Source organism: Tursiops truncatus, chromosome 2 (genome assembly GCF_011762595.2).
Source record: "Tursiops truncatus isolate mTurTru1 chromosome 2, mTurTru1.mat.Y, whole genome shotgun sequence".
NCBI classification, from domain to species: Eukaryota; Metazoa; Chordata; class Mammalia; order Artiodactyla; family Delphinidae; genus Tursiops; species Tursiops truncatus.
In genome coordinates this window covers 106,283,594-106,310,791 of record NC_047035.1, presented here as the reverse complement: position 1 = coordinate 106,310,791, position 27,198 = coordinate 106,283,594, and the positions used below count along the sequence as shown (strand labels likewise).

Here is a 27,198-nt window from a genome sequence, read left to right as displayed (position 1 = left end):
GTGCCTCATATTTACAATACACTTTAAGGAGGAAATTCATTCACAAGTTGCCACGTAGGTGAGAAAGTCTAGATTTTGGCTTCTTATAACTATGAATTTCAAATCTGGGGAAAACCCAGCCTTGTATTTTTATTCCTTTTCCTTTCATAATTACTTATCAGTAACCAAACCCAGTCTGTTGACTTTTCTCCAACTGATAGAAAACAGGAAACTCCAGAGACTCCCTATGAGAAAAGGACCAGGCTGCATCCTCTGTGACCTCAGCCCTTCGGTCTGAGCTCTCCTCAGAGCAACAGTTGGAAACAGTTCCATCTCCTTGTGGCTTTGGTAGTAAGCATAGGGAGTGCAAATGAAACCAGCTAATGCAACAAGGTGTGTTAGCCTGGCCTTTGAGCTCATGAGCCATCTTTTGAACCTTTTATGCTAGTGCGCTTTTGGGCATCCTTGGGGGAGAATAGTTTACGCTCTGATCCAGCAGTGGATCAGGGACCATTCTCTGTCCTACATAGCAGTGGAAATGCCTTTGGCACTCTGGTATTAAATAACTGCTTATTTGAACATATTGTGCAATGGCTTAGCCTTTCCCACACATTACTAGTTCCCTTTGAAGCTGTTGTGCTCAGTTTGAGTTCTCCAGTAGGGACTATGAAAGAAAACAAAAATCTCACAAGTTATATTTCCTTTTTATCTACTTAGTGCTGTTGCAGCTATCTCATATTTTGGTTTTTGTGTCCCTCACTCTGCACCCTATTTTCCCTCTGCTTTCAGGTGAAGGTCTCCCACAGGTGTATTACTTTGGACCATGTGGGAAGTACAATGCCATGGTGCTGGAGCTTCTGGGCCCTAGCTTGGAGGACTTGTTTGATCTCTGTGACCGAACTTTTACTTTGAAGACTGTGTTAATGATAGCCATTCAGTTGGTAAGTTGGCGTTGCCATTCTGCAGAAGGATAGGCGGGGCGGGTCTCCCAGCCACATCCTTGTGTCCCTGTTGGTGATTTACTAGCTGTAGTGACACCTAGTGAATGCACACTTACTGGCTTGGTGGCATTCTAGGAAGCTGGCTGGGGCAAAAAGGGTTAATCCAGAGAAGTCGCACTGCATTTGCTGTTTGCTCTATTTTAAGAATTTGCACCTTGGAGCAATACTCTGACCTTGACTGAAGTGGAAATTTATTTAGGGAGAGAGAGGATGATTAGGAAAAATTGTACAGATGCAAGTAACTTCTTTGTTGTTTTATTTATACGTTTTAAACACATGACTGTAAAATTTTGTCATGTCCTCCCTCTCTCCTTACCATCGCATCCAAGAAAAGATTGGAGATGTAACCCACTGCCCTAAAATCAGATTCTGAAGTTGTGTGACCAAGAACCTGCCTTAGTTCTCTTGCCTCTAGTTCTCACAGAGACTGAGACAGCTGAAGAGGCAGCTTTCTCAGCTCCTACCAAATTACACACTAGTACCACTTTAAGGAACAGTTAAGACAGTTCCTTTGAGAACTTTGTCATCCCCTAAGCAGAAGGATGTCTTTATTGGTCTGAAATGGTGACGGTCTCACCCAGTTTAAAGACTTGGAAATGTTAGAAAATTGATCTTGACTTTTGAGTCAAAAATTCAAATGCTCGTGCTTCCCTTTCTATACTAAGTAGAAAAGCTTTGAAGATAGAAGTGAACTTAATGAAATTTGAATAATTTTATGATTATTATTTTGGGCTATGTTTACTTTCTCATAAAACCTATACTCTTACCTCTGCTGTTAGTTAGCTCTGTGATATCAGTCCAGTATTAACTTCTCTGGGCCTCACTTCCCTTATTTCTGCAACAAAGAGACAGAGAATAGGAAGGTGTGGGCAGGAGGTGAATGTGGCAGTGGCACCTGTCTTCAAAGGCCACCAACGTATTCTGATTTCCTGCCTGGGAGTAATTCTTGCCTCTCAAATGCTTACTTTCTGAAGTAACATAAAAACACTAACTCTATTCATCATTTGCAAATTGTTGCATAACGAAGTAAAACTGTGTATTATCATTTTAGATGAACTGTACTATCCTTCTCTCTCTCTTTTTTTAAATTTTTATCTATTTGACTGCACAATATCTTAGTTGTGGCAGGCGGGCTCCTTAGTTGTGGCATGCGAACTCTTAGTTGAGGCATGCATGTGGGATCTAGTTCCCTGACCAGGGATTGAACCCAGGCCCCCTGCATTGGGAGCATGGAGTCTTAACCACTGCACCACCAGGGAAGTTCCTATCCTTCTCTCTTTTATCTTGATATTTGTCATATATGTATTTGTATCAGGAAATATATTCTGGTTTACAAGAGTAAAGTGGCTCTGGGTGGTGAAGAAATGAGTTTTATTTTAATTTCAAAGCTTTGGGCTGATAAAAGAAAACGTTCTGATGTATTTTTACAGTAAACTTCTTTAGAGTAGTATTTCTATCATTGTTTTTCTCTCTTTCAGCTTTCCCGAATGGAATACGTGCACTCAAAGAATCTCATTTACCGAGATGTCAAGCCAGAGAACTTCCTGATTGGCCGACAAGGCAATAAGAAAGAGCATGTTATACACATTATAGACTTTGGACTGGCCAAGGAATACATTGACCCTGAAACCAAAAAGCATATACCTTATAGGGAGCACAAAAGTTTAACTGGAACTGCAAGATACATGTCTATCAACACGCATCTTGGCAAAGGTGTGTTTCTTTTCAGCTCCATGAAAGCGGCAGGTTGTTAAAACACCTTTTTATTCCCAAAACACTTTTGTACCCATTGTGCATTACAACTTGTGATTCTTATTGCTTCACAGGGTAAGTGATTTTTGTACTTGAGAAATTAAGATGGTAAGTTAGTGACTTTCCTAAGTATCCTGTTGACAACTTAAGGATTTTTCATTCTTTGTTTCCAAATGCTTAGTTTCTCGGAGTGTGGTACTTGAATTATTGAATTAAGATGATAACATTTTAGTAAGTTCAGTGATGAGTTTTATATTTACATACAAATGGCCCCATATATAACCTGAAAAGGACATCAGGCTGATATCTGCTTTGAGGAACAGTGCTTCACTAAAACACGGACTAGCCTTCTGTTCTCTGTGCATAGTTTCGTGACTCATTTTTCAGGGAGAAGCCTATGTCTTATTCAGTGAAAATATATTTGCCTTTCCATGAGTCTTGAATTTTACGCAGGATAGACAATTTGCATAAATATTGCTAAAAGCTGTAGTCTCACTTGTTAGAGGGACTAGTCCAGGGGAGAGTATTTGCGAGGGAAGCCTAAGGAACAGTGAGAAGGCCCAGTCGGTAGGGCCCTGGGCCCTTGCCAGCTTCTCCAGGAAAGCTTCCCTTTTTATCTGTTTTATATATTGGGCTTTCATTGGAAGATTATATTTGAAGAAAAGCTTCTAAGGTGATTGAAAAGATATGTTCGAAAATCACCACCCTAGAGAGTAGACATATAAACAGAATATTAGACTCCTAGACGTAGCTAATTATGTAAGGTATTTAAATACTAACGAACAGTTTACACAATAAGTATTTTACACAATAGTACATTAAAGCTAATGTAAATTGCTATAAAGTTGCCTCATCAAGTAAACTGCTCAGATATTCAGATGAGGATTCTAGTATTAGTGAAGAGTAAAAATGACATTATAAAGTGGTATGATACAACCCGAGTTGAAATGAATGCTGTCAGGATTTTTTCGGTAACCACATGGATATTCTCACTTAACATAATAGCTTAAAATTAGGCTGGAAGGTTCTCTGGCACTTATTACTGGTGTCACTTTGGACAAGTTACTTAATCTCCCTGAAACTTACCTGTAAAAATAGAGTAACATTTCACAAGGATGTTTTGCAGGTTGAATGGGTGATAATATATGTAACATGGGTCTCTTGCATAGGGCTCAGAATTCCCTTCTTCCTTCCTTTTTACAAGGAGATAGAGTGTGTGGTACATAGTAAAGTCATGATTGTTTGGGTTAACTGACAGAGTCTAGAAGTTGTTCTAATTCCTGCCTCCTGGGCTCAGCATTTGTGTTCTGATTTTGTTATTCTTGTCAGGAAAGGCAAGAACAGACAAAAGATGCATATCCATGTTGTTTGTATAAGGTACAGTGTAACAGTTAAGAAAAAGGGATGTAAATTCTGGCTTTTCCCCTTAAACCTATGTGGTCCAGTAACCTTCCTTCATCAGCATCAGTTATCTCACCCACCCTGAAAGATGTATGGTAATAGTACCTTATACCGTAGGGTTCTGTGAGATAATGCATATAAACTGTTTAGTGCTTGATGATAGTAAAGACTCTATAATGTTAGTTATCATTTATTCAACAAAATATGTTTTAAGCATCTACTGTCATCAGACTCAGGTTCCTTTATCTCTTGATGTAGCCATTTCTGCTGGAACTTTTGAGTGTATCTCCACGCGTGGACTTCCTGAGTTCCAGAGTTTTTTTCAGGTCAGATCCAACCTGTCACCGTATTTGTCTATAATGTCCCTATTACAGAGAATACATATAGGTGGTTGTCACATGCCCTTTAAACTCTGGCCATGGTCTCAAACCCAGAGAGGTTTCTGTAGGAACCCTAATCCTATTGGTCTTCAAATGTGTTGCATCCTTTATGTTGTAATGAAGAAAAAGGGAAGTGTATCTTCAAATGACCTGGAAAGAATTGCCTATTAATTTTGTGAGGGCAGAAAACAAGGGAAGCAGCCCCCTAAACCTGATATTTACTACATTAGATTAGCCACCTTCCCACTGATTAAGTCTGCCCATTTTGTATTCCTTAATGTTTGAAGTTAGGGTGAGGACACTGGGTCACCTGGCCCCTTTCCTTCAGCAAAATATATTTGACCTAAAATCAGGGATGTGATGCAAGTAAACCAAGCACATCTTTCTGATTGGTTGAAAAGCAAGCCTTTATGGTATGGAAGGATTTTGTGTCCTCCTGGTCTCACTGGTATTGAAACCTTTTTTCTTTGAAAATGAAATGTCCTGCATGAAAAAAACAAGGGAAATACTGAATTGAAATCCTGAATTGAATGAATGTGGAGTGTTCAAAGAAATGTGGAAATAAAGCATGGCTCTGATTTTCACTCTCATTTTTTTTGAAAGGCCTTTATGATTTAAATTATTGTAGATTATTTTAGAATTTTAGAAATGGAAAATGACTTTTCAGAGTATCTAAATCAACCACTTGTTTTTCAGATGAGGAAATCGAAGCCCAAAAGGTGACTTGGCCGTGCTTAATTTTGTGTGGATTGATAAATTAATAGAAAGGACAGGCCAAGACCTAGATAACCTGACTCAGGAACCATTATTTTTCCTGTTATCCCATATTCCACAGCTTTTCTTCGTGGTTTTAAGTATTTGAAAAGTTACTTTATTACTTATTCCAGTGAGTTTAAATGTGTTTATTATATTTTTTGGTTTTTGATTTTTTTTTAAAATCTCATTTTATAACGGCTTTGCTGTGAAGAGGAGCTGGGCTTATTTCTGTAGGGCCGATCAGTCATTGAAAATGTGGAGAGTTTCGCCCTCTAGTGCTCAACTGTCTAAAGTACAACCATTTGTCCCCTGAATTATTTATTACCAAGGGGCCTCCTTACAGGAAGTGTATATAAAAATGGAGAGGCGATGAGTAGGTGTGATATAGTGTGAGAACCTGCAGAGTGTGGTTTCTCTATCTGCCCTGTTTTGTGGGAGGCCTCAACTCACCCTGCTTGTTCTTTCTTTTTTGGTGTATCTTTAGGTTCTGTTAACAAAATCTGTTTTTGTCTGTTGACAAAATCTGTTTCTTTAAGTTCTGTTAACAAAATCTCTTTTTGTTTTCAATTACATATGAAATTTATTGCAAACTTCAGGCAAGCCTTGTAGTCAAAAGCTTCTGATGACCTTGCTGTTTTGCTTCATTCTTTTTAAGATTATTTCAGTTGCTCTGTATCAGCTCAACTTTATGTTATTTATGTCTCTTGTCAGGTGGCGCCCCTTCCCATTAGTGACCTCATTTCCAAAAACCTCCTTCAAAGTACAATTTAGAAAGTTGCCTTTTCTTTCTTCATCTGCCCTGTAGAGTACTATGCACTCTTTTTCATGCAAATTTCCTGTAATTGGAGGCGGCAGTTAAATGTGTTGTGCTTTTGTATTTTGGGTTACCTGAGTAGCTTTCCCTGCCTCCCTGACTCTGTTAGTTTCTGCACAAAGAAGACAAAATCAAGTTTAAGATAGCCCCTTATTCTTGCATCTGTCATTTCTTTTGATAAAGCCCAGAACTCGATTCTGAAAAATAAACACATGAAATGTCTGAGATAAATTGTAATTGGCAATTAAAAATGGAAGAATGTACTACTTCTATTGTCTGACAGCCAAAGAATGTATAAGATGTTTTCTGAGATGTAGTTACAATTTTTTATTAACTATTCTGCAGTTCTTTACCATCCTTATCTTCCCAATTTAAAGAAAAGAAAGAAAAATCCAGCAACTTGTTTTACATGATAAGCTCTCTGAATGCAGGGATACTGTTTTATGTGCCCACAAAGGGCACCTTAGTAATAAACTTTAAATTTTTCTTTAGGTGGCTATGGGACATGGTACAAATGGGATGGAGCTGAGGATTGTGCCCTGATGTTGGCTTACATTAAACTAAATTTTAAGTGTTAATTTTTATGATGAATAACAAGCACTAGGCATGTATGCTAGGCATTCTGCAGCTTGTGTCTTTGCGGGCCTAGCCAGAATGGACTCTCTTAACAGCCTCAGCTACTCAATCTGCTGCTCACTTTTCGTGATGGTAACCAAAGAGTAATTGTAGCCCATGTACTAGAAATAACATTTTGTTTAAATTATCTTACTTTCAGGAAGGTGACGGCATAGAGTGAGGGGTGGTTACTCACCATTTGGTGATTTGGACTTGGTTTTAGTTTAGGATTTGCTCTTTTCACTTGATATTTACTTGCCAGTAGCAGATCTAGGCAAAGGAAGTACACGTTGTTTCTGGTTTTGATCTAAAATACTATCCCTGATTTAGATATACAAAGAATTAGTAAGCAGAGCCTTTCCAGAGCAGACGGGTTTCTGAAGGGATTACTTGGTTTTGAACCCCTTTCTGCTTTAATAACTGCAAACATAATGTGTCATCTGTCTTCCTTTTTAGAGCAAAGCCGGCGGGATGATTTGGAAGCCTTAGGCCATATGTTCATGTATTTCCTTCGAGGCAGCCTACCCTGGCAAGGACTCAAGGTATCCTTGGAAGTGCTCAGTGGAGGGCTTTGTTTAAATACTCAGTTGATAATGAAGGGGTTGCTTACTTGATGTCTGTAGGAAGCACAAAGGGGAAGATTGGCTACAGGGATGACAGGCAGGAACGACATTAGTCTATAATGTAAATGCTCACCTGGGCTTTGGAAGCTCTGTTTTGCCCACGTTTGCTTCTTCCCCTTCTGATCCTTCTTCCTTATTTTCGAGTTTTCCATAATCTCTTCCCTCATTCCCTCCCAGCCTTGGCAGTGCTGCTTTTCTCTCTGTGTCAGTATGCCTCCTTCACTAACATTATGTAGCAGGCATATTGTTCCCAGGGTGTTGGAGAATTTCTGGAACAAATGGATGATAGCAGCTGCTACACATTTTACCAGCAAGGCCAGCAGGGCTAGGTGTGCCCCTAAGGGGAACTGGGAAATACTTGTTCTTCCTATATAGGCGAAGGACCCACCTGAACTAAAATGAAAATCCAGGTTTAACATTGCTGTTCAAGTGTTTAATTGAATAAATGCCTTTGCATAAAATAGCTGTTCCTTGTAAAATGTGTAGTTTAAATAGCCTTCCTTAGGTAGGTGTCAATACAGTGCATTTGTGTCGAAGTTAACTATTAATTATAGTTACAACCATTGTAATGATTACTCTGTGCCTCTGGCGGTTAGACTAGGAAATGGTGAGCTTCTAACCCATTCTCCGTCCCATTAGATAGTTAAATGCAAGACATTTTTGAGTTGTGATTTATTTCAACATGTTAGTATGGAAGGAAACTTAATTGGTAGCTTTGGGTACTACTATACCCCTTCCCTCCCGAAGGGCAGAATGATTCGTTTTGCTGTGCTTTCTTGGACATTGTCCTGAAAAGTGAGGCTTTTATCGCTTCCCTTTGGGAAGATTTTATTTCTTTCCCGTTAAATTCCTCTCCTAACATCTCCTCCATGGTCTTCTCCTAGTCACATATACCTTCTCATTGATATTGACAGCTGTCAAATAGAGTTTCACATCCTATTTGCTCATTATACAGCCAAATAATGCATTTGTGTATTATTAATTGCTTGAAACTTTCTCATGATCCATGAATCATTTTAGTGGTAGTTGTAGATTTAAAACTCCTCCAGTATACTTCAAAACATAATTGCTTAAAGCCTGGTGCAGCAGGCTAGGCAGAGCCTCATGAGAATCCTTGAGACCACATTATTGGTCCATGCTCCAGGAGCCCTCTGTCTACAGTCTTGAGCAAACCAGACTTGGCTACTTTGAGCCACTGACATATAGCAAACCTGTCTGTTAGCCATGCCTGTATCATAGTTAACATTTTTCCCTCTGGAAGCACATTGTGGAAAGGCAGTTGTTTTTTGCTTTTGTTTTTGTTTTAATTTAATTTAATTTATTTATTTTTTATACAGCAGGTTCTTAGAAAGGCAGTTTTCTTACATCTTGTTCTTTTTCTATTCAACTTCACAATAAATATGTTGTGGAGCCATCTGTCTGTTTGCCCCCATTTGGATTAGCAGTGTTTTTAATCTTATCTAGAGCTGATCTAAGGATGAGAAGGTCGAATAAATTTTGAACCCTAGTGGCCATGGGTCATTACTAAGCTGTTATAATTTTGAATTTATTTTCTTATCTTAGCCTCTCATCTCATTACATTTGGTGGTGTTTATCTGAGACTACTAAATGTATTTGCAAGTAAAACTTTCCAGAACGGATGTTTTGTACATATCTAAATATATCATCTCTACTACATTTCTTGTTTGTTAGTATTAGAAAAAAATTGAGACTATCTAACAAATCCTGCCAGTTTGAGTGAAACAGTCATTATGTCCCGAAACATATTGGACCTCCCATACTTAACACCTCTTTCCAACTAACTTTCTCTCTTTCTTCTCTACAGGCTGATACATTAAAAGAAAGATATCAAAAAATTGGTGACACCAAAAGGAATACTCCCATTGAAGCTCTCTGTGAAAACTTTCCAGGTAGGATGCTGAAAGGACACTCCAGCCAGTGTGACTGAAGCTTTGAAGGAGGTGGAGACCATATCTTAGTATTTCTAGATACTCTCCAGAAAATTTACGTTTCCTTTTATTGTTATTTAAATCAAGATAGGTTTTATCACTTTGATTTGGTCCATAAAGAAAACATCAGTGTCGAATAGTCTGTACAGATATTCCTTGCCTGGCCCAAAGCTTCTCCCCATGAGAAGCATTCAGCTAATGAGCGTGGCCTTTAACCTCTTTCCTAACAGAGGAGATGGCAACCTACCTGCGATATGTCAGGCGATTAGACTTCTTTGAAAAACCTGACTATGAGTATTTACGGACGCTCTTCACAGACCTCTTTGAAAGGAAAGGCTACACCTTTGACTACGCCTATGATTGGGTCGGGAGGCCTATTGTAAGTATCTTCTTTTTAACGTTCTCACCTCAGACCAGCACTGTCTCACTACCCTTGCCAGACTTTCTGCTTAAATCTATGGGGGAAAAAAAAACAACATTCCTTTGACTGTAGACGTTCCATTTGCCAGTCTTTTCAGGGTGATGCCAGGGGTCACTCTCACTAGAGTAAAAAAGGAGTTACTAACTGTGTTTTTAAGATTATGACCACTGTGTCCTAAGATATCAGAATTTAAGTCAGTTTTTAAGAAGTTTTCTTTGAATGATCCAGGAGCTGGTGCTACATAAGCTATTAAGGTACTTGATTTCCGTCGGGTGGAGCCCAGCACCAGAGGAAACTTCTGAATTTTTTCTTCTGGCCTTGGGTTCGCAGGGCCTTAGAGCATACTAACAGTCATCACTGTAGGATGTTATTTTTCTTTTCGAAGGCAAGCTACTCTCCAATGAACTATTGAGGACCAAACTGTCTCCCTTTTGCAGATAAGCAAACTGAAAAGGCAAGAAGACTTGAAACTGGCCTTGGTGTAATAATAACAGTAATAATAATTACTACTGTTCTGTTAGAATTAGAATGATGCTGTCCTTTGCGGAGGCATTAAGTTGGACCTGTTTTCCCCATTTGACTTTTTGTTATGTATTTTTTCAGCCTACTCCAGTAGGGTCAGTTCATGTAGATTCTGGTGCATCTGCAATAACTCGAGAAAGCCACACACACAGGGATCGGCCATCACAACAGCCTCTACGAAATCAGGTATGTGTTGGACCTTCATTGTTTCAGAAATCCCCCTTCTTTGTGGCTAATATTAAAATCCAAATTCTTCAGCTTCTCCACTTAAGCGTATATACTGAAATTAAAGACAAAGGGCTTAGCGTTACTCACTGTTGTGGTGCGGCATTCCAGCATCCCTCAGGGTTGTGTAATAGCACTGAGATGTGGCCAGGTGTCTTACATGAAGCATCTGCTCTAGAGAAGCTGGGCCTGTCAAAATCTGTTGGCTGAAAGGGACAGTCTGCCACAGGCCCAAAAACACACTGGATGGACAGGGTAGCCCACTTTGGGTCTCATCTGCAGTCCAGAGTAGAGCTCTCACCCATGCCGGTTTTCCCTTGCTGATTAAGAAAGGTGGGTAATTTGGACTTCCAGCTGACATAGGCATGGACTGGCATCTCCACCCCACCTCTGTCCCTATATCCAGGTTAACTTTATAGCTGGCCAGGATCTGGACCTGTAGTGAAGATTCAGCTTTGCTTTAGGCCATTCCAGAGAAGGCCGTGTCATCCATCCTTCAGTGATCATGGTTTGGGAAGCTAGTGGTTTGGATGAGAGGCTTCTCTCAGCCTAAAGACAGAGGAGGCAAACACCACCCCTTCCCCTGCCAAAAAAAAAAAAATCAACAAATTTGACAGCATTTAAAGAAAGGGGTAACTGATTGGGAAGTAAATATGACAGTTTTAATCCTCATTACCCTATATATTGCTAAGAGGAAAATGAGTACCTCAATAGATAAAGAAGCAAAGAATAATAAACAGATAACACACACACACATAATCATATCAAATTAGCTTGTTCCCCCCTCATCCCTGACCTCACAGACATTTTTACAATAAAATGCAAAAAACACTTATGTCACAGATGTACATGTGAAAGTACATAGGTTAAAAATAGAATATAGAATCCAGGTGCCCCCTCTAAAACAAAAACGAACAAAAAAGTAGTATATTTAGGTATACACACACACACATACATGCAGTAAAGTACGTACACAAATATAGATAGACTCACCAGTGAGTACATACTTTTGGCATGTATGTGTGGCATGTTGGGGAAGAAAAAAATATGTGAAGGAAGGAAATCTATGTATTAGAGAGTAGATAAAAGAGAGAGTAGGTAGGCAAAAAGATGGGGTTTAGCAAACTATGACCCCTAATTGGGTCCAGAGTTACATACTTTAATCAGAGTACTTGGCTAATGATTCTATTTTGACTGACTTGTGATTTGACAGCAGAGTACTGTTGACTTCTGCAGTCGTTCTCCCCTACCCCCCTTTTAAAAAGTGTAGAGTGCACAGTTCAAATGACATTCTCATGCATTGCTCTTGACTTTGCAAATTGTTACAAATTCTCTAGAAAGTAATTTGATAAAGTTACAATCCTCTCTGATAGAATAATTTTACTTCTTGGAATCATAATAAAACAATCACAATAAAACAATCCAAGATACAGATTTACTTATGTGCATTAAACTGTCACGGTGCTATTTCTAGCAAAGTTTTAGAAATGATCCACCTATCCAATTATAAGGGAATGGTTATGGATCCGCTCAAATTTTTTATCAAACTGGGTTATAATAAAATGAATTGTAATGCATTTATTCAGTGGAATATTATCTAGCCACTTAAAATAATATTTAGGAAAACTTGTAGCAACCTGAAAATGTTTATGGTTGTATAGTAAAGAAATCACAGTACAAAATTAGAAACACCTCATAATTTTTCTGAAGGGGAAGGGAAAATGAGAAAGTCAGTGGGAGGAGATAATGCCAAAATATTAACAGAAGTAGTGTTGGAAGTTGTAGTATTGTGGGTAATATTTTTCCAAACTATTCTTTTTTTTTTTTTTTTCCGCGGCACGCAGGCCTCTCACTGTTGTGGCCTCTCCCGTTGCGGAGCACAGGCTCAGGACGCGCAGGGTCAGCGGCCGTGGCTCACAGGCCCAGCCGCACCGCGGCATGTGGGATCTTCCCGGACCGGGGCACGAACCCGTGTCTCCTGCATCGGCAGGTGGACTGTCAACCACTGCGCCACCAGGGGAGCCCCTACAAACTATTCTATAATGGAGTTATGTTACCTTATAATGAAATATACATTTAAATAGTAAAGGTATGAAAGAAATAAAAAAATAATTTAAGTAGTCAGTGAAATCATAACATACCTGCCCATCATAAATATTGAATACTTATTCAAATAATTCAATATTTATTTGAATAAATATTCAAATATTTTTAGAATATTTGAAAACTAAAATATGTGTTTCCTTTAGTTTCCCTTGTCTTTTCTGCTTCAGTGAATTCATAATCAATGTTGCTGTTTTGAATGAATTTTAAAGGTATGGGGAAAAGAGATGGTTGAAAACCTAGATTTCCAGGGTGGAAAATGAGGTCATACCTAGTATCTGAGTAAAAGTACAGTGAATTTCAGTGTACTTTCAAGTGAAAAGTCATTAAACCCAGGTATGTAATTAGGAAATCTCATCTACAAGGCAGTAAGCTTCTTTTTGAAGACTTGAGTCTTGAAAGCGTGTTTGATTTTTTTTTTTTTTTTTCTTTTAGGGTTTTTAGTATCCCATGGCTGCTAAGGGATTGAAATTCCCCACATCAGTGCAAATTTTATACCTCCTTTCCAGCAGGATTCTGAATTCTAATGGGGTAGAATTCTTTCTGCACTGTGCACTGTGGGTAAATGGATTTCTAGTGTCTTTTCAGCCTTTACACTGTATCTTAGTCTGTGGTCTCATTGCTTTGGTTCCACCTTCAGGGTTTTTTCCTTACGCTTTTTTTTTTTTTTTAAGATTAATTCTTTGCAAGTTTTGAAATCAGCCAAAGAAGACACTAAAATCTCTCCTTGAGAGAGATTGAAAGGTATTAACTTTAGGGACAGCTAACCTTTCTTCAGCAATTTTGACTCTAAATCTAGCTAAGGACTTGCTATGTGAAAGTGTGTCCTGGAGATACCAAGATAAGTAGGGAGTCCTTGTCCTCAAAGAACTGACAAGCAGATAAGCCAGGTGACCAGATAACTTACAACACAAGGCAGAACAGCTAAGCATCCCAAATCACAATCTTTAGGGACTGGAAGGAGACTTTTCATCTAATCTGAGCATGACAAAGAATTTCATGAAAGAAGCTGCATTTGAAATGCTCTTGGAAGAATTGGGTGGAAATGAAAGAGGCATTCCAAGCAAAAAGGAAATATGAGCAACAGCAAATTATCTAGTTGCATTTTGCTAAAATATATTCTGTGAATAAAGGAGACAAGGCTAGGAAAATAGGTTGGAGCCGTTCGATAAAGCTCCTGAAATGCTGGGCTACTGGAGAGTTAGTGCTTAATTTCAGTAGGGAATAGGTACTAAAGGTATTTGAACAGAGGGGTGATAAGATCAAAACTTTGCTTTAGAAATCTTTCAGCATAGAAGGTGGTAATAACCTGGCAGCCAGCATGGAGACCAATAAGACAGTGAGTTCCCTTGAGAGGTAAGGGGGGTGCATATGGACTGTAGTGGTGAGAATGAAATAAAATTGAAAAATGATACAGGGATATAATCTATCAGAATTGGGAGCTCACATGTATGGCAGGGTTGAGGGAGAAGGATGGGTCAAAGCTGTTGCTGTGCGCTTCAGCTGAAGATGGCTGGCAGGCAGAGGATGACTCTCAAAACCTGAGAGCTCTTTGGAGATGACATTGATGATAATGCTTGAAGAGCCTACTTATTCTGAATAAATCTGCCCATCACTTGTGTGATAGAGGAGAAGCATGAGGAGCTCAGAACTTGGTTTTAGCTTATCCCAAGCCTTAGGCTGCAGGACACTTAAGCTTTTGGGGGCCTCAGCTTCCACAAATGTAAGCCTTGTAAGGGCAGAGATTTTTGTTGTTTTGTTCACTGCTGTATCCCTAACCCCTGAAAGAATGTCTGGAATAGTAGGCACTCAGTAAATAATTGTTTGAATGATGAATGAATGAATCTGTCAAATGAGGAGTTTAGATGAAATCAGATATTTGTTTAAAATATAGATTTTTGGGCTTCCCTGGTGGCGCAATGGTTGAGAGTCTGCCTGCCAATGCAGGGGACACAGGTTCGAGCCCTGGTCTGGGACGATCCCACATGCCGCAGAGCAACTAGGCCCGTGAGCCACAACTACTGAGCCTGCGCATCTGGAGCCTGTGCTAGTGAGAGGCCCGTGCACCGCGATGAAGACTGGCCCCCGCTTGCCACAACTGGAGAAAGCCCTCGCACAGAAACGAAGACCCAACACAGCCAAAAAAAAAATAAATTAATTAATTAATAAGGAATAAACTAATACTGTAATTTCAAGATGTTTCCCTCTATCCACCCCCCCTTTAAAAAATACATATAGATTTTTATTTAACCTTCCAAGAAAAGTAAATTTTAAACTTTTCTTCCTACTTGTTTTTTCTGTTTCCACAAAGAGCCATCCTGCCTTGTTTGGCAGCCAGAGTAGGGCTGGATTGTCTGCTCAAAGGGAAGGGTTTGAAAAAACACAGCAGGATCTTGCTGCAAAGCAAGTTCAGGAGATTGTATTAGTTCTCCTCCACCATGATGGGATTTTTCAGGGAAAGTTTGCTTTGCTGGTCGACTGACCAGCATACTGAATTGAATTGAGTATCATTTGGTTCCTAGATACAGTACTAGAGCCCAAACATGGTGGCCAGAGAACTGCATTTAAACTCACCTATATTGAATCTGTCTGGTATTTTAATACCAGGTGCTTAAGATCAATTTCTTTGAACATTAATTTACTCAGCTAGAGAACTGTAATTCAGTCATGAGTTTGGGTAGAATAAATGTTCCTAAAAGCTAGATCCACTCAAAAGGATCCCAACGGGTTAGTCTTTTTTGTCATTTTACCCTTGGTATTTGTCCTTTCCCAGTTCCAAAGATGGTCAATCTTGCCATGACTCAGGTTCCTCTTAAAGAATTCTGCATTACCATTCATCAGGAAGACGATGAAAACTTTACTAGTTCTTCCTATTTCTACCCGGCAAAGCTTCCCTTGCATTCGCTGATCAAATTCGATCAGGAAGTAAGTCCTGCCACTATCCAGATAGCTCATATTAAAGTGCAGTACTGTCGAAGGGCTTATGCAGTGTGTTTGTTCGACACACAACAAAAAATATATAAATTTATATATATATATATATATATATAGCATATTGCATTGATTAGCACGTGCATGCAGCAATACACTTCCTTTCAGAACCTCTAGCTTGTGACAATCCTTACTCAGGTAGATGCTACACAAATATATACTACTGTGGTTCAGCAGTTTTGATAGTTTCTCTTTTCTCCCATAGACCCCTTTTATTTGGTAGATTTTCTGTGGGCATTTGAAGAAGGGGTACTTGGCCTAAAAGGTTAGGGAGAACAGATCTGTTTTGAGGTTGGAAAGAGTCATATTGGCCATCGAGAATTATTAAATTCTACCAGACATGGTATCCTACCCCTGATAATATTGAATCCTCAAATACTACTTATTCATTTTTATAGGACCAGCATATGTTTAAGGGAAAGAATGTCATATTGAGTTCTGAAGAAGATATACCCCAATAAAAGAGTAGTTCAGATTTATTCTGTTTGTGTCTAGGCTCCAAGGGATTAGATTTAAGTCCAGTAGCCTTAAAAAAAAAAAAAAAAAAAAAAAAGGAAAGCTGATGAATTTTCCATTCCCTTCCTTTTACAGAGTACTTCTTTGTTTTCAGCGAGGTTCAGAGTTTGCTAGTTTAAGGAGCAGATGAGTTTGCTCAGCGATCACTTGCCTACTTCTGACCCGTGTGTGATTTCCTGACTTGCTGCCTGCTGTCTAGCAGGAGCTCAGGTGTGGAGATTGCACACTCACCCTGCCCCGCTCCAGCACAGAGCTCAGTGCAGAATGAGCTGTGCAGAAGGAGGTCCCTCCTTTCTGGGACCTTAATTCCAAGGGGGATATTAGAACAAGCAAGTGCAAAACGGAAGTGCAGTCCTTTTCTTAGCTTCTCCCACTCTGTGACCTAGTCTTTGCTGCTCACCTCTGCTCCTAATTCTCTATTCCATATTAAAAGTTTTCTTCCTCTGTCTGTATGCATTGTTCAGTATTTTGTATATCAGCATATACCCTGTATTTTGAGGCACCTCCTTGTAGGAGGTGATTCCAAAGTAATCTTACCTAGATAAATCATCATTCCATAGGGGAGGTGTCTTATGCCATTTTGAGTAAGAATAGGGCAAGATTTGAGTAGAGAATTTCAAACCTCTAGGATGGTTCCTGTGATTTTTTTTCAGAGCTTCGCAGAATTGATGCTGCTGTCTCTGTGGGCCTATATAGTATTGGGCTTGGAAATAATCCTTCCAGGTTCTTATCAGTGATTTTCAAATATCGCTGATATTTGATCAAGTTTGTAGAAAACAGGAACTCACTATTGGTACACCTGACAGATTGCACGTAACAGTCCCTGTCTGGCAGAGGAAAATTGGTTCTATTTCATGAGCTTAATGGAGAAGTTTTTGATTTTGTTAAAGTATACACTTTAATAACTTTACCAACTTTTTTTCATTTCATACCTGAGGTCTAACACATAATATAGTGTACTTAATATACGATATTAAAATTTTGTTTAATCTTGGAAGTGTGGTAAGACAGAATGTAGTCAAGTGTATTTATTACTAACCTTTTGGTACTATTCAGTCTCTATTCTTGTTAATTACGGTTGAAGACTGTAATTATATAAGGAGGCCTAGAAGACTGACATGAGAGGCCAAAATGTTCTGTATAGATGGCAACTTTTAAAATATTTTAAGAGCCATGAAGTAAAATGGATAAAATCCATTTTATAGATGCAATCAACATTAATTTTTCAAAATAACTTTACATAAAGAGTAGGATTTGGTGATCTGTTTGTTACAACAGGAGGAAGATATTTGCCTGCCTTCTGCTTCAGAAAAGTAGCTTTATCTCCAATAAAAATTTGAGAGAATTTTCAAGCCATAGATGGAACTGGTTATCTGAGGTGTTTTCAGACTGTATTTTCTTGCCCTCCTGTTAGTGTCGTTCTCTGTCTGACTGTGAATCGCTGCCAAATGATTGCTGGGAGAGACTTGCTTCCTCTGCCCTGGGCACATGTGGTGGTTTTGACTTTTTACACTAGGCTTCTATGTTTTCCCTTAACTATTTTTTGTAGCTTTGCCTTTGATTTATGTTCTGCTAGGTTGCTGCTTTTTTGATTTCCACATTCACCTACTAGACAGTAAACTAAGCATTTCCACGCAGGTGATGCAATCACAGCTGAAGATTTTAAAGCATTATCCCAAGGAATTCCCACTACTTGAGATTCCTGCTCCTGCCTTTGGGGATTTACACACTCCATTTGGACCTTTGCCTTTCAAGTAATGCAGAGAGATTGGTTTTGTTGAATGACTCTTCTACCCATGGACGCTCCTGATTGCTTTTTAGATAGACATGTTGCATGAATGATTTTTAAGAATGAAGGGTTTACATGCCGATCTCCTCTGCTGGTTTGCTTGGTATAACTGGCTCCTGTGCTGATTATGCCTAATCATAACCTCTGTGTATACAGCATTGCCTAGAGTACCTTTCAGGAACAGGTAGACTAGCAGAATTCTGTAGTTGTGAACATTCCTTGGTTTCATTTAGTTTCTAGGCACTCAGTTGCTTCCTAAAACTGGCAGATGAACACTTCTACTACATCAACCTCTAGATACCAGTCCAGGCCCTTAAATTCCAGAAAAGAATAGCCATAGAGTTTAGTATTATGGTGAAAGTAGTTCCCAAAGTAATAAACCAACAACCCCAGGTTCAGGTCTGTCCCTTGGTTTTGCTGCTTTCAGTGGATACAGAAGGCGTTGGAGAGCAGTAGAATGGTGCCATGTGTTCTTCACTTGTCACAGTGCAAGCATTTATGAAGCAATCTGGAATGCTAGCATTGTTTTTCTTTCCTCAAAAGATAAATAGAACATTGCATTGAGGATGGAGATGGAGTGTAACTTCTGGGCCTTTGAAAAAATGTCTTGCTATTTTCATTTAGACAAAAATGTTAATTATTCCAACAAATTACCTATTTAGCTAGAATTAATATAAACAAATACACAGCCCAGGGAATCAGACAGTAGCATCAAATCAGACTTCTGACATGTATTTCAGTAAAAATAGAAATAATAGCTGATCCAGCTGTCCAGGGTTTTGTTAAGCTTAAAAGCATATGAGTGTTTTATATACGTTTCATCTGCCCTAAAAACAAATGCAAAACAGAGAGCGTTCATGAGAGAAGTAATTGCACTGAACATGTATCATGGAACTCAAAACGGCAGCAAATGACTTATAAATGTCTGGATATTTTTTAAGCATTTAAATTTTTTGAAAACAGACAATTCTATGTAGTAGTTTAGGAGCTTAAACAGTCTACTTAAATATTACAAAAAACTCCTAAAGTCCTAGAGAGAACTGAAGAGGCTATCACTAATAGATATTAGTTATAGATATTACTCATAATATTAGAAGAACAGTTATAGTCTCAAATCTCCAGTAGTGAGAATAAATGAGATTAAGTGCTCTGAGATATGGATGTTGGTTTATAAAATAGTTGTGATTATGTTATAAACCACAGTCTTATTTTGGAAAAACGAAATTTTTTGAACTTCTAAACTGAACTTCTCGGCAGAATTAATTGGGGTGGGGAGATATTTTGAGTAGCTTTGATTCTCTCAAATGTGACAGTATAAAACTAAACTCCTCTTTTGTAAGAGTATATAGCAAGCAAGTTAATACAGTTGCCTTCTTACAGAATATGCTCATTCCCTGAGGAATATCAGAAAACGTGGCCAGGATCTTTTATAGTGCTGTTACCCATGTCACCTCATATTCCATTACTTAAAGAAGACGAGTAAGTTGTAGCTGGTGTACGATGCTTTTTTTGAATGGGAAAAGCCTTTCTGATGATTTATAGATGAGCTTTAAACAACTCTTGTCAATGAGTTACAGAAGGGGGTGAGTGAAATGGAGCCTCAAATTACTACTACTTCGGTCTTCCTTTTCTTTTTTATAGAATACAACATTTATAGCTGTGAACATTTCTAATATTTATAGCATCCTTACTGGTTTTCATGCAGAGCAGCAATATCACGTCCCAACCCCTGCTGCTGTTTATATCAGCAGCAGTTAAAATTTGACTTACTAATCCCTCATTGCTGCCTCTCCAACACCTCATTTTTCATTTTTGTAGAGCCTTAGGACTGTTACAGCTGAGCATCATGATGTTAACACCTCCTCAGCCATCTGGCACAGGGGAAGAGGCACCTAAACAGATTCTTCAGAACAAATATCACATAGGAGCAAGATCAGAATAGTGTGAGATCTAAAAAACAGGTAAAGAAGGAATGAAGAGAGCCTGAATGACAGCAAAGGTGAAAGCAGAACCCAACGAGGTTTTGAATTGCAAGCCCTCCTTTTGCTGGGAAAAGATCTGCCTTTTGCTTTATAGAAGAAAATAGTTCATAGTAGTCTTATCTAAACTTTTTCTAATTCCAGACTAGAGGCTGTTAGCTAGAGGAATCTGAAAAACATTGTAGCCTTATTTCCCCCCATCTTTTCATATTCTTGACCTGTGAACCTGCTTTTGAAGAGATACTTTGTTCATCCTTTTAGATAAGAAAGCATATTCCAGCTACTGCTCATTTTATCGTAGTTGAAAGTCTTCTGGAAGTTTATGTTGAGGGTAGTGGGCTCCCTATTCAAGGAAAAGGCGTATTACCTTGATTCCTAATGCTGGGAATTTTCTATATTGACTACTGTCTATTTAGATAGATAGTTAATTAGTGAAATGACTTGTAAGTATGATTATTCCTTTGTCCAACAATCCTAACTTTCTGAATTGGGTCTGCTTAGTGGCTACTGAAATTTTACTAATATGGAAGCTGAAAGGTGATTCCAGCTTTTGATAGTTTTTATTTTTTTTAACCTCCTCTTTTGGTGATCATTGTTTTTCTGTGTGTAGGCAAGGATGGTATGCTAGAGACAATTACGTGTTGGCTCATTAGGCTGAAATGAATGTAGCCAAGCTATCTTTTTCTCAGTGCTTTGCAGCAGTTGTTCAAAATCCAAAACAAAAACAAAACCCTTAGGGACACTAATGTACTTGATTTTGATATTGCTTGCTGTTGCTTCATCTTTCCTTCCGTATCTTGCTCTCATGCTTCCTAATGCCTGAGCAGACTGCATCGTCAGAGCGCCGAGGAGAGTGGGAAATCCAGCCCAGCCGGCAGACCAATACCTCGTACCTGACGTCTCACTTGGCTGCAGACCGCCATGGGGGATCAGTGCAGGTACTTACGGCCTTTATTGCCTTTTCCTGGCCCTCCCAGCTTAGCTGGTAGAATGTTGGCTTGCTTCTGAAACCCAAGTTCCTTTAGAATGGAAACTTACAGCGAGGTTGAGCTGCTTTTATAGTGAACTGAATATCTCTGTGCTGATTTTCTACCTAGGTGGACTTGTAAGACTCACTTGTTGAGATGATTCTGGGTAGTTGTCATTGACTAAGAAATATCTATATGACTTCTGATACTGATTCCTGGTTAAACTAATCCTACAACCTTGATCCACTCATGATAGACTATAAAATAACGTCAAGGTAGAAGTCTGTTAGTGTCAAGTCTGGGAACTGCAAAGAAATATTTAAAATAAGTATTTTGGGGATAGAGGACTGCATATGTAGCTCATTCCATGATGATATATGCCCTAGCACATAAGGTGAGATTGTTCATTGGTCCAACTCAACCGTTTATGAGTGGGAACCCAAGAAGTTGGGCTATTTCTTTTTTTCTCCCTAGAATAAGTGTGGTCTTAGAGAATTATTTCTGATTTCATTTGGACTGTTCTGAATCTCTATTCTCTCTTGTACTTAAGAACACCTTGCATCTCTTAACTTTTCATATATGTCACTGTTTTAATAATCTTTACCTGAATATTTTTCTCATAGTGGTAAGTGACACCACCAGTTGGGGCACACAGGTGAACCCAGAGCTACCAAATGTAAATTCTTATAAAGGGATAGGCAAGCCTTTTTCACATAGAAACCCATCTTGATAGGCTGATTGTTTAGGATATGCCTTTACATGGAGTGACTCACTGAAGATTGTGTTATTCACAGGAAGTTAGGAGACAGTTTTGTCCTCTAAACCAAAAATGATCTCATAGGAACATCTCACAGGTAAAAATGATGGATTGAACACACCCACTTCTGAAACAGCATTAAAAAAATGATAAGGAGATTTTTTTTTTTTAAGGTATAAATCCATATAAGAATGGAGAAAACAGGCTTCCCTGGTGGCGCAGTGGTTGAGAGTCCGCCTGCCGATGCAGGGGACACGGGTTCGTGCCCCGGTCTGGGAAGATCCCACATGCTGCGGAGCGGCTGGGCCCGTGAGCCATGGCCGCTGCGCCTGCGCGTCCGGAGCCTGTGCTCCGCAACGGGAGAGGCCGCAACAGTGAGAGGCCCGCGTACCGCAAAAAAAAAAAAAAAAAGAAAAAGAAATTAATAGTGATTGCAGCAAAATAAATTGTCAGTATTCCAGATATACAAATAATGCTTACTTTTTAATTAAGTTATTCTAAAATAATAAATGGAAACGTATAAAAATGATAGTTTCAAATACTAATAATTTGTTACATTCGTTAGGTTCTTTACAGTTTTTCAAATTGCTTTTTTTCCTAAACATCATTCTATTTAACTACCATAGTAATTATAAGGTAAACAGGACGAAGGTGGTTATCGGCCTAATCTTACAGAATTAGAAACCAGGGCTCAAAGAGAATGTTGATGGTAGAGCTAGGCCTGGAATCCAGCTCTTGGGTCACCTACATTAGGTTTTTGTTCCACTGCTCATCTAGGCAACTGTTCAGTGGTTTGACGAACTGTACCTTCAACCTGAAATAATTAAGTGGATGCTCTAGAGACCCAGATTAGTTGCCATTGATTCCCAAGTATATTCTAGGTTAGACAGCTGGTGGTAAGGTTACCATTTGTGCCTGATTTGTTTGAGACCAGATACTCATGGATACAGACAAGATGGCTAGTCTGTAAAATGGGGATAACCTCTTCTTCCTTAGATTGCTCAAGGACATTGCTTGTGGGTCAAGCAGCAACATAGTAAGGAGAAATTAGAGAGTATGAGACATGCAAAACACTATAAGCAAGTGCCGTGACCCAAAGTCACCAAGTAATTCACAGTGGTGATGCTTACTATTGCTTTGTTCACATCAGTAGAGGCCAAGACATTTTATTTAACATCTTGTCTAGTGTCTGAATTGTCTACTAAAAAACTTACTGTGATTTCTCCTTTAACCCTTGTGCTCACAGAATGAATTTACCAGCATTATCACTGGTGTGCAGCCAGAATGTGCCCACAAGAAGCATATATAGGCTGAGGAAATTAACAGGACAACATTAGCATGACAGGCTGTGGTTTCTCCAGTCTGTAAACATTCTCTCCTCAACTTTTCATTTTGAAATTTTTAAATCTACAGCAAAGGACTGGGGCGAGGCGGGGGGTGTGCAGTGAGCCTGTGTGTATCCTTAACCTAGATTAACAAATGATTGACTTTTGCCATATTTGCCTTAACTCGGGAGGGGTATGTTTTCTAAACTATTTGTAAGTACATTTTATCCCAAAATACTTCAGCCTGCATCTCCTAAGAATGAAGCCATTCTCTCATGTAACCAACAACACCATTGTCATATCTAAGAACATTAATAATTCCATAATAGCTAATGGACAGTCATATCACATTTCCCCCAGTTGTCTCCAAAATTAATTTTATAGTGTTCAGGATCTAATCAGGGTTCTTGCATTGTATTCGGTTGTTATGCCTGTTGTCTTCTTCAATCTCTTAGTCTCTTAATCTTTTAAAATCTATAACAGCCATCTCTGTGTTTAAAAAAAAAAAAAGATTTTTGAGGCATGTCTTTTTTGAAGAATCCAGGCTTGTTGTCATATAGAATGTCCTGCATTTTGGATTTGTCTGGTTTTTTTCCATCATACTTAGATTCAGATAAAACTTTTTTTTTTTGGCAAGAATACTATGTAGATAATGTTATGTAGTATTCATCATATCATGTCAGGAGACAAATAAAGTTAGGTTGTTCCATTGATCAGAGATGCTAAATTTGATCACTAGCAGAAACTTGGGTCTCCCCTGGGTTAAGTCCAAGTTTAATATTGTATGTTTCCTTGACTAACTGTACAGCATTGTTTTAATTTTTTTAAAGCTTGTATAATTAATAAGAGTAATAAATAGTTCTGGTTTAGAAATAATGGTGGGTATAGACTTCTGGTGAGTAGTATTCACCTTGTCTACCCTTTCCTCAAAGACTCCTTATACTAAACATTTCCTTCCACCTTCCTCTTTGTAAGTGTGCAGGAAATTTTTGCAAATTAACTGCTAATGAGGACCCCAGATCTAGAGGGAGATTAGAGTAAACATTTATGGAGGGAGAATAACAGTACTATGAACGTTTATTGAGCCATTACCGTGGACCATGGCACTGGGCTAAGCACTTTCTGTGGATGGTCTGCACAGTAACCCAGTTAGGTAAGCAGCATTGTTTGCCCGTTTTACAGATTAGGAAGCTCAGGCACAGAAAGAGTGAGATCTTGCCCAAGGACCCACAGCAAGTAAGTGGTGGAGCTAGGGCTCAGAGCCAGCGCTGAGTAAATCCAGAGCCCATTTCTCATCTGCTGCACTGTGCTGCCTCCATTACTGTGTACCAGCTGTTGTACCACACACTGTCTCATGCATTTTCTTGTATAATTCTCACATCAGTCTGTAAGCAGCAGTCTCATATAGATGAAAAGTTACTTACCCGAGGGCGTATGGTATCTGAACCATTTATCCTATTTTGTTGTTCTCTCCCATGTTTCAGCCTTTTAACAGCAGAGTAGTTTGTCCAGCGAGGTCCCTTTTCCCACTTCCCAGCACCCACATAAACAGGAATCATGTGCTGGAAATGAAAGCAGGTGACAGAAGCAGCTGCACAAGCAGGAGAAGCCTGATCGGTTCCACCTAACCAGATGACAGGAGTGAGAGCCTTCAGTTACAATTCGGGGACCGTCAGTGAGAAATGGGATGACAGTGAACCTGAAATAAAGGTTGTTGAAATAAGACTGGTCTTCCAAGGGAAAGTGTTTCCTTACTGTCTGCCGTCTCACCAGAGAGGATATGGCAGTCTTAATTGAGTAACTTCAAACCGATGGTCCAAAGCCATGAAGAAATTTCTGAAGGAAAGTGTGATTGCTTATAGTTTTTGATGCTCACTATTGATTTCCTTTTTAGAATTTTTTTTAACATCATCACTGAGTCTGTATATAATTATAGCATAATAAACTGAGAGGAATAGAATTAAAGACAGTAATATGACCAAAATTTTTTTACGATTTTTGTGAGCATTAAATTGATATACACACACACACAACACAATGTAGCAGAGTTCCTAACACAGAGTAGGCATTCAGTATGAAAGTTATCATCATTATATAATTAAATCATTGAGTTTTGTGTTCTCACATGATACGGGTCTGGGAACATTCCCTAAGTTAGGACATTTAGCCCCCCAACCCAGGAAAACAAACATTCCAAACACTGCCTGGCTGTCACCTAAGCTAGAGACCAGATCTCCCTTAGTGACCCTCTGTGGCACTGGCAGGAGGCTCCGATTACCGTGGTGTCAGTCACACTCTGTCCTTCTGTTTCAGGTGGTTAGCTCAACCAATGGAGAGCTGAATGTCGATGACCCTACGGGAGCCCACTCCAATGCACCAATCACAGCTCACACCGAGGTGGAGGTAGTGGAGGAAGCTAAGTACGTTCATCTTTCAAGGGGGCTCTTGAGTTATAGGTTGAAAAGCCTTTTCTGTCTCTTCCTCTCGTGTGCTGCTCATTTCAGACTGGATACCTCATGCTTGTGCCCACAGCTTTCTTCCTTTGGCCATTTTATTTTTTGCATGGTACCTTAAGGCTGCTGCTGCCCTTCTTTAGCTGTGATTTCTGAGAAGACAGTCACATTTTTAGTCCACGTGGATGAAAAGACATAATGAACTAAAAGAATCCTGGTATGAGAGCTACAGCAGATAGCAGTCCTGAGCCTCTTGGGGCCCTGGAGCCTCTTGCTCCCTAAGGGACACAGAGAGAAATCTACTTGTCTAAGCCATGGGCCATGCTGAACAGCATCTGATTTCTGGTTCTTGGCTAACCACTTTGCATCTATAGTCCTAGACAGGGGTCTCAGAACCCTTTTGTTCTCACTTAAATGATTCTGAATTCAGAGAGACTCAGATAAGTCAGTCAAGAAAAATAGTCTCTGCACCTGTTGAATGAAAGAGTCTTGGGATGGAGAGGAAATTACACTAATCCCAAGAGGGTGAAGAGGTTACCCCACTCCCTTTTCTGCTTCTCTTGCATGTTAATGTCTTGCCCTGCCCCTACCACCAGCCCCTTGGTGCTCTCTGCATGGTCTGTGTTTAAACTCTCAGAAAATGGGGTAGAAGGTGAAATAACGGCTGATTCTGCGGCAAAAGCAGCATTTCTATCACTTCTTTCCCTTTTTGCCCCACCCCAAATTCAGGTCCAGATTTAAACTCCAAGGCAACATGAGGTAGGGAGAGAGAAGTCCTTCACCAATCAGTAACTGCTGCCACACCTGACACGGATGACTTTTCTTATAAACCCTTTGAGAACATCCAGGCTATCCCAGTATCTTGTTTTCAGAAGCAGGCAACATATTTATAGTGATATTGTGCCTTAAGTGATCTCTTGAGCCCCCAACTAGCCTAAGTACAAACCAGAACATGCTTATGCCTCAGTAAAAGGTAGAGGCTAGTCAAGATCTGCGTTCTTCCAGATACAACTTTTCATGGTTGTCCCCCTGCCCACTCCTCTGCTCTGCTGCCCATCTATTAGATGAGCTCACTTTCCTTTCCAGAGGTCGTTTCCTTTAAAAGCCAGGACTTGAGGATTCCTACCCAGTAGATAAAAAGCAACCGAGGGTGACTTGGACTCTCTCTTGTTGAGTTCCTACTGACTGTAGGCAGCTTCAGATGCTCCTCTCCTGGTTAATGTAAGGCCCTAATACGTAAGGAGGACAAGGGAGTGGGGGGGTCAATGCCAGGAGGAGACCATTTTTAGTAAAAGGAAACATGCTCCCTATTCTCAAGGGCTTTGGAAGTTTTAATGGTTCTCGCAGTTTTTCAGTTTCCATGACAAAACTTCATTCTCCCACATAAACAGTGTGGTACTCCTACCCTCTGAGTTCTCAACCTTGGCTGCACTTTGGAGTCTCCTGGGGCATGTTAGAAAATACAAATGCCTGAATCCTGGCTCCAGAGATTCTGGTTTAAGTTATCACGGATGTGGCCTGAGCATCAGGAGTTTTTAAAGTTCCGGTGATTCAAATATGTCGCTGAGGTTGGGAACCACTGTACTGGGTCTGATGGCAATGTTTGTGGTCTGATCCAAACATTGTCTGGGCTTGAAAGATGGCTGCGCCCGTTCCCATCCCCACCTCACTCCCAATTCACCGTTGCGGCTATTACTTTGAAGGCCAAAAGTTGAGCTCTGGATTTCATACTATACTTTGAGTACCAGGATTGAATTGGGCTTTAGTCTTATAATATGCCCTATACAGAATTATCTTTGAACCCATTTATCTCATTTCATTTTGGTAAATGTGTACACTAATTGTGTATGTAAGTGTGGTGTTTGTGTTCTGTGTATAA

General features: G+C 39.5%; 1 protein-coding gene across 17 annotated transcripts in view; it reads left to right on the top strand.

Annotated features, from left to right (window-relative positions):
- CSNK1G1 (casein kinase 1 gamma 1) overlaps nt 1-27,198 on the top strand; it is a 157,946-nt gene that overhangs the window by 119,568 nt on the left and 11,180 nt on the right. For 11 of the 17 annotated variants that reach the window (XM_073799759.1, XM_073799789.1, XM_073799762.1 and 8 more), the window contains 8 exons: nt 769-920; nt 2,459-2,693; nt 7,155-7,240; nt 9,147-9,231; nt 9,501-9,649; nt 10,295-10,399; nt 20,644-20,754; nt 25,180-25,286. In XM_073799759.1, the coding sequence (XP_073655860.1) occupies nt 769-920; nt 2,459-2,693; nt 7,155-7,240; nt 9,147-9,231; nt 9,501-9,649; nt 10,295-10,399; nt 20,644-20,754; nt 25,180-25,286 (1,030 nt within the window). The other 6 variants (XR_002179007.3, XM_019948089.3, XM_073799765.1 and 3 more) reach the window with 6 other exon arrangements.